At 40.7% G+C, this 8,136-nt stretch overlaps 1 protein-coding gene across 5 annotated transcripts in view; it reads left to right on the forward strand.

Moving 5' to 3' along the window:
* Positions 1 to 8,136, forward strand: part of GRAMD1C (GRAM domain containing 1C) — a 125,851-nt gene that overhangs the window by 75,727 nt on the left and 41,988 nt on the right. For 4 of the 5 annotated variants that reach the window (XM_019527555.1, XM_019527554.1, XM_019527558.1 and 1 more), the window contains 3 exons: positions 2,251 to 2,354; positions 4,407 to 4,502; positions 5,130 to 5,210. In XM_019527555.1, coding sequence (XP_019383100.1) covers positions 2,251 to 2,354; positions 4,407 to 4,502; positions 5,130 to 5,210 — 281 coding nt within the window. The remainder of the gene's footprint in view (positions 1 to 2,250; positions 2,355 to 4,406; positions 4,503 to 5,129; positions 5,211 to 8,136) is intronic. The other variant, XM_019527556.1, reaches the window with a different exon arrangement.

The raw sequence follows: 8,136 nt of genomic DNA on the forward strand, positions 1-8,136 counted from the left end.
ACCACGACCTATTTGCCCAACCCCAATACAAGCAGACCCCAAAACACCCTTCCACTGATCCCAACCACTCGCATCCAATTTCAGGGGGCCACTGACAGATATGATAAAAACGAACCTAGTTTAGTTAGGTGTTCTCACCCTTCAGACTTCTAAAATAGGGATGACCTTTATCTTGCAATGTCCAAGTTGCCTATCTTGTGTGTTTTGACATCCCGTTTTGCAAGGTCAGTTGCACTGCTCTGCTGAGGATCACTTAGTTTACTGTCATTCATGTGACACTCTAGGCAGTGGCTTTCAACCTGTGATCCACAGACCCCTGGGGGGCTGCAGATTATGTCTAAGGGGTCTGGAAAAGATGAGTGATTAATCAAAATTGTATGAATACCCACACTTACAATTCAGAGGGGTCTGCACCTCTACTCAATTTTTTGTAGGGATCTGCAAAAGAGAAAAGGTTGAAAACCACTGCTCTAGGGGAAAGCTCACTTGCCTTCTCTCTGCAGGCTCTGAAGATGGTGTTTACCAACAGCAGCAATCCTGAAGTTAGTGACAGCTCGATGGCTTGTGCCAAGAGACAGGAAAGAGGCATTGAGAGGTGGTCCAGCCATGTTAGGGGGTCAGTCTATTCTGGTCTTTTCCAAAGATTGGTTGAAAAGCAGCAGACGAGCTGTTCCAACTTTTCTTTTTTTTTTGGTCTAGACTCGCTGTTTAAAAGTTGCTCTGTCAAAAAGTGTAGCTTAGAAAACTTCTGTTGTTTCTGTCTCTTTCTATTTTATTTTATTTTTTGCTGTTTAGGCTGCCTGTTTCAACTGAAAGAATTTTGAGTTTTTCATGTTTTGTTCCTTGGCATTTCCTCTTTCCAGTTCTTTGCATGCTTGGGTTGTAGGGGTCGCTTTTATTTTTTTCTCTCCCTGCTCTCTTTACTTCTCCCCACCCCCAAGTTTTTTGGGAAAACCATTTTTATTGGTCCTCCATTTGGAAAAATCTGTCTTGTACAAAAAATTAATTTGGGCTTCATTTCAATCTGATTTTCCTTTAAAAACCATGCTTCTATCAGTCTTATGTACTTTGTTTTGGGATGGGTGGCACATTATCCAAATAACACTAACATCCAACATCTAAAATAGAACCAACCTGCTACTTGTATCATTACTTACTTTTTAGTGTGTGGTTTTCGGAAGGGCTCAAGTTTGACCTAACGTTGCTTGTTCCAGATAGGGCTAATAAGAGAGAGAGGGACATGCCTGTGGGAGACCACTTTAACTTCCCTGGACAGTGCATTGCAGATCTGTTTTCGAATAACTCTCCACTTTATATGCTGCTCTTTGCATGTTATTTCTCAGCATTGTATGTGTATATATCTAGATCTGATTTAGTTATTTTATAAAGTACAAATCTACCCTGCCTTTTGCCTGACTTCAGGCTAATGTAGCTAACTATATCTCTGCTAATAGGAATTTTACTATTGACTTTAATGGGGTTAATTAGTTTGATGCTGAGATTTCTGAAAATTACAGATTCTCTCACTGCTTCTATTATGAATTTTATGCAGCTTTCAATCATAGCTTTGCCACTAAAGGGAATGAGGGGGGGAAAAAGTTCTTGCTTTAATTAAGACGCCCATTAATGGACCATTTAAATGCAGTGGATTCCTAGCAAGGATATGTCAGCCAGTAGATGCTTCTTACTGATAATGAAAATTAAATGGAAGACTGAATGCTTGAAAATGTACTCTGAAGAACAGAAATGGTTTCAAGCTGTCTGTTGGACATTAATTCCCTACTTAACAGATACTAATGATGTGATCTCTGGAGTGGAAAATGACTGCTTTAATGTATAGCGCAGTATGTTATGGTGTATGTGACCAGTTGAATATATAATATTTGGTACTGTAAATTGCCTCTGTAGTGTGCCACTTCATTAAAATAATGACATGTAACTTTGACTTGCAGTGTACACTTTAAAAATTTAGCTGGGAACTGATAAACATACCTGGTAAGGCACAAGTCCTACTTCAACACCATGGGAAAATAGTAATAGATAGAATACTGATTGCTTTTGTTTTTGTCCCAATCCCCACACCAGTGAATATATTTGCATGAATACAGTGAACAGGGTATATCCCAATCAGAGTTTAAATTTTCTCAAGGTTTCATTTGATTTCTAAAAAAGAGATGGCATTATAAAAATATGATTTAGTTCTATAGACATGAAATAAGGGAATAACCTCTTCCTGTTCTCTTTATGTAGATTATGCCTGTGCCCTCCAAAAGGATATCTTACTGCAGGGACGCCTTTACCTCTCCGAAAACTGGCTCTGTTTTCACAGCAATATTTTTCGATGGGAGACCACAGTAAGTTGTGTTATGCATTTTTGAGTATCTGATCACTTAATCCTTCATTTCTTTTGGCTTTTGGGGAACCACGCGCTGACTTTTGGGTGCCATATCAGTGAGTCTCATGGAGAGTTGTCCTTTGATACTATAACTGCAAAAGGCAGCCTGCTATCCTGACTGGAGTTTAGAAAGCTCTGTTGCATGGTAAAATTAAACAGCAGCTGGAAAGACATTTGTTAGCTAAAAATCAGTCTGCTGAAAACCTTCTCTTACTACATTTGATTGCTTGATTTGATCTAATCTTTTAAATGTTTCCCCTTGAGCTGTTCTTTCATTCACATTTACAATCATTTATCTTTAACTTCCTCTTCCAAGAAAAAGGCCATCATGTGGATTATGTTTTCCCTATGTATTTTAAAGATGTATGAGTGTATTTCAGTAGGTGTAATGGGAAAGGTTCCCATCTTTCCCCCTGTTTTTTTTTTTTTTTAAGTTGGTTTGTTTTGCCACTTCTTGTTGCACTGTTGTTGATTTTGGTTAGCTGATCTTGGGATACAGGCTTGTTGCTCCAGAAGGATAGATTCCCTGCGGAATAAAGGACTTGATTTTCACAAAAATAAAGGCTTCTGAAATACTGGTCTTCAGCTTTCTTGTGAACTGAGGAAGTCTAGATGCTCATGTGTTTCTGCCTGCTTCTCTTTTATTTCCAACCACAAACTTATCTTAAATTGCAGTTAAAATAAATGAAACACTTTCCCGATACTACCTTTCCACACAAACAGTGGCTGTGATTGCCTCAAGGATGTTATGCAGCTTGAATAGAGAGGGGGACATAGTGGGAGTGAATCTATTGCAAAAACCTAAATTAAAATATGGTCCCCAGTGAAAGCTTTGAGATATTTTGGTTGATGCTATATAGTGCTTTAAAGCACCTATATATAGAAAAAATGACAAGTAGCCTGTTTATACATAAACATTTCTACAGCTCTATATTTTAATTCAAAATAACAAGCTGGATGATATAAATATAGCACAATGCTGGAGTTATAGCAGGGATGGATCTAACATGGGACACGTTCATGTGACAGGTAAGTTTTATGCCAGGCATCAAGCATGCTGTGCTACTCTTTGTGGGCTACTTCCTGAGCCACAAGTAGGCATAGCCACATTTTGTGCAGTGTCACAGGCATGCTAGATAGTGGTGCTGAGTGACTGGGCAAGTTAGCTTGTTTGTGGCACTGTGAACACAGCTGCTTTTGCTTCTTATTCAGGGGCAGCTTGGGCAGAGCATTGTAGTACGTTTGAAGATGTCTGTGCCTGAGCATAAGTTTGTCATGCAGACACATTCAGCCATTTATTTTGAAATATCTTCAAATGGATCATGATGGAGTATTGCTAGTTTAATTTCCATGTTCAGATCTCAGACTCCAAGTGTGTATAAGCCATGCAGAGAACTGTCTAGTTGAAGTCATACCATACCTAGTGACTGTGAGAAAACAACCTTCCTTCTAACCACTGGGTACAGCAGCTGTGCTTTTAACATGCAGGACACATGCATACAGCCTGATAAGGGGACTGTCTCCATGCCAGCTAGCAAATGCTCCTACCATTGGACTGCTAACTACCATAAAACAATTTATAGATTGCTCGATTTAATCTTGTCTGTCCCCTGCCTCTTCAGTCAGGGTTAGCATTCTGTTGTGGGGCCCTAAGCTGTGTATGTGGGGTTCATGCCGTGAATCGCCCAGTTCTGCTCTGTGGGTGATAAGTGAGCACTGCTGAGTTGCCTGAGGAAACTAGACTGGGCTGAGTTGCAAGGCACAAGGGTCCTCATGATTCAAGCTGGTCCTGGTGGCATTATTCTCTCCTTTACTTCGTTCCAGTATTTTGGGTTGCTTTTGATGTTGAACTCCTTTTTTTGTTTTAAGGGGGTGGGGGTATATGGGTGAATTTTGCGTTCAGTGGTTTTCTGGAATCTAATGACTTTTGATATGGCTGTCTTTCTTTTTTTTTTCTCTCTCCCTTCTTTCTTTTTTTTCTATCTTCCTTTTTTATTTAATCTTTGCTCAGATTTCTATCGCCTTGAAAGATATTACTTTTATGACCAAAGAGAAGACTGCTCGCCTCATTCCAAATGCCATCCAAATTGCAACAAAAGGAGAGAAGGTAAAAAAAAAAAGAGGGAGGGATCCACACTCATTAGCATTTTCTTTGAAAATACAATTCTTGTCAGAGCATTTGTCCATCCCCTTTAGCTGAGGTACCTACCTCTTCCAGTTGCATTCTTAAACTGCAGCCATATTTAGAAATGTAACTTAAAAAAAACTTACTCCACAGGCCTGCTTCTTTGTGTAGCAGTCGCGTCAGCCAGCCCGAGTAACTGAACTGGGTGTGGATTGCATTTTATCTGGTTCAGCGTTGCTATGTCTGCTCACCTGTGATAAGGAAACACAGAATGTATTTTGCATCATAAAAATAGTCAGCTAAGGTTTTGTTGAAAAGTCTTTGGTGACATGAAGAAACGAATAACCAAAACCAAAATATTTTGTCCCCTATGCAGCTAGCAGAAAGCTAGCACTTCATACAACCTGTGCTTCTATTTTTTAAGTGGTCATTAATGCCAAGGTTTTTGAGAGGGTGTTTTTAAATGGAATAGGCCACATCATAAACATCCTAGGACTGTTTAAGTTTTTAGATGAAACTGTACATTTTTCCTTGGGCAGAAACTCAATAAATCAAACTGCATCTTTTCTTTTTTTTTTCCCCACCCCCTTCCCTGTCCCCTCCCCATAGTTTTTCTTCACATCATTCAGTGCTAGAGACAGAAGCTACCTCAGTATCTTCCGCTTATGGCAGAATGCATTGCTAGACAAGGTAAGTTTTGTTTTTATATGTCTGACTCAATGCCCTTAACAAATTATGAAGGATATTATTTTCTGGAATAGACTGACGATACTTTAAAGGGTAAGTATCATTTTTTTTTTTCTTTTCTTTTCTTTAGAAAGAGCAGTTTTGATTAGAACACTTCATTAAGAAACAGGAGTCATACCAAGAAGAAAAGTACTGGTATTCTCCACACTCCATCCTCTTGATATACCAGAGTGAAACTCCAGTCAAAGTAGATCTTTATAACATGACCATTCTTCTTTTCTCTGTATTGACACTAGAGGCATAACAGGGCAGCTGGGTGCCTAGAGCAGCAGTGGTTGTGGTGACGGTCATTATTTTTCTTTTGGTGTCACACCTAAGTTACACTACTGATTTGATGCTTTAAATGTTGTCACCTCTGCAGTTAATGTTCACTCTGCTTAAAATTACAGGACCTCTTTACACCTAGCTATGAGCTGTTACTTAAGTCTCTGTAGAAAGTTGGGCATTAATTGAATGGGTGTATGTTTGGGTCCCATTGTTAAAAGGCAAAAAACTTCTATAAGGAAAGCTAAGATGATAAATAGTAGCATCTTTTCAAAGATAAGGTAGCTGAACCCTTGCCAACCTGCTCAGTGTGCATGCCCATTTTTGTTGAATAAATGAAACAAGATGATGGTTGATTTATGTGAAAGTATGTGTTGGCAAATTCAACTAGTTAGCAGTGATTTGTATGACGGTTGGTGTATATTTTCTGGTTACTGGACATACATAACACTTTGTTGTTGTTCCAAAGAATCATTGCAAATAAAAGTGCATCTGTTGAATGGTTTCTGTTCTGTTTTATAGTTCTCACTGTTTTCAATGTTTGAAACCTGTTGCAGCTCACTACCACCTAGATATGCAGAGATAACTTTGGAATGAAATATCCCCTAAAGAGTTTAAAAATCTTGAGGGCCATCTCCTGCCTGCCTGGTAACTTGTATAGTTATTTACATCTGTTTAGTGAGATGCTGCCAAATCAGAATGGTAGCAGTGCGCCTTCAGTGTCATCAATTATTCTAGCTCCCTCAAATTCTTGTGGACTTTACCACTCTTGGAATAGACAACATGGCCTAATGCAACTCACCATTTTTTTTTTAAAATAGGTGTCAGTACAAACTGAAGAAAACCAAGTTGGCAACTTCATAACAGAGGCATTATCTATCTGTCTACATGTCTCTATCTTCACAGGCAAGGGCAGCTCCTAGACTACTGCATAGGGCAGCACAGTTTGGGGAGAAGGTGAGTGGCCCTCAGTGGTGAAAGAACAGGTTAGGGACTTCTTGGACGCATCCAGCTTTTCTAAGTCCATGGGGCCAGATGGGATGCACATGGGGGTGCTGAGGGAGTTGGCTGGTGTGATTGCAGATCCATTGGCCATCATCTTTGACAACTCATGACGATTAGGAGGGGTCCCAGATAATTGAAAAAGGGTAAACATAGTGCCCATACCTAAGAAATGGAAAAAGGAGGATCCAGGGAACTCTACAGACCAGTCAACCTCACCTCAGTCCCTGGAAAAATCATGGAGCAGGTCCTCAAGGAATCCCTTTGTAAGCACTTGGAGGAGAAAAAGGTGATTAGGAAGAGTCAACATGGATTCACCAGGGGCAAGTCATGCCTGACCAACCTGATTGCCTTCTATGATGAGGTGACTGGCTCTGTGGATGTGGGAAGACCGGTGGATTTGGTGTACCTTGATTTTTAGCACAGCTTTTGATATGTTCTCCCAGGCAAGATAAGGAAGTATAGACTAGATGAATGGACTGTAAAGTGGATAGAAAACTGGCTGGAGCATCAGGCTCAGAGTAGTAATCAATGGCTCGATGTCTAGTTGGCAGCCGATATTAAGTGAGTTGGTCCTGGGGCTGGTTTTGCTCAGTGTCTTTGTCCCATTTTCCAGATCAGTGATGGTGTGCAACCTCAGCAAGTCTGCAGATGACACCAAGCTGTGGGGAGTAGTAGATATGCTGGAGGGTAGGGCTAAGATTCAAAGTGACCTAGACAAATTGGAGGATTGGGCCAAAAGGAATCTCGTGAGGCTCAACAAGGACAAGTGCAAAGTCCTGCACTTAAGAGGGAACAGTCCCATGCATCAGTTCAGGCTGCAGGTTGCCTGATTGGGCAGCAGCAGTGCAGAAAAGGACCTGGGAGTTGCACTGGACAATAAGCTGAATATGAGCCTGCAGTGTGCCCTAGTTGCCAAGAAGATTAACAGCATACTGGGCTGCGTTGGTAGGCATGTTGCCAGTAGGTCAAGGGAAATGATTATCCCCCCCCCGCCCCCTTCAGCACTGGTGAGGCTACATCTGCAGTACTGTGTTCAGTTTTTGGGTCCACCACTACAAAAAAGATGTGTGGAGAGAGTCCAGCAGAGAAAAAGCAAATTAGCGCTGCCACAGTTATAGGAATGGGGGAATTGTGAGGAAATTGCATGTTGGTAAATTGGAAAAAGAATCGCAAGGGATTGTTCTGGGTAACTAAGCTGTGAATAGTTACAGCAAGGCAATTAGGGCTTCTGGAGCCATGTGTTTTTGCAGTGGTTTAGTTGGATGCAATCCACAGGTATTGCTAGGACTTGTTAGCAGGAAGGACTGAAGCATGTATTAGACGTGAGCTGCCTTTTTATGAAATAATAGTCTGCAGGCTGGCAAGGGGGAACTTGGGTAGGACAGGGCAGTCTTGACTTATGCACAAGTTGAAAGCAGCTCCTTGTTGTAAGCTGTGCCCAATGCAATAAATGTCCTTCTGTTTAAATATACGAGAATTTGGGTATTCTAATATAATAAAAGCCTTAGTCTGTCTGTCTGACTGTCCGTAATGCTTTGTTCGCACTCTGATTGGTTGTCTGAAACAACCAACCAGAGTGCTCCAAGAGTGTTCTGGACGG

The sequence above is a fragment of the Gavialis gangeticus genome, unplaced genomic scaffold (assembly GCF_001723915.1).
Source record: "Gavialis gangeticus isolate Ggan-Ray unplaced genomic scaffold, GavGan_comp1, whole genome shotgun sequence".
In the NCBI taxonomy this organism is placed as follows: domain Eukaryota; kingdom Metazoa; phylum Chordata; order Crocodylia; family Gavialidae; genus Gavialis; species Gavialis gangeticus.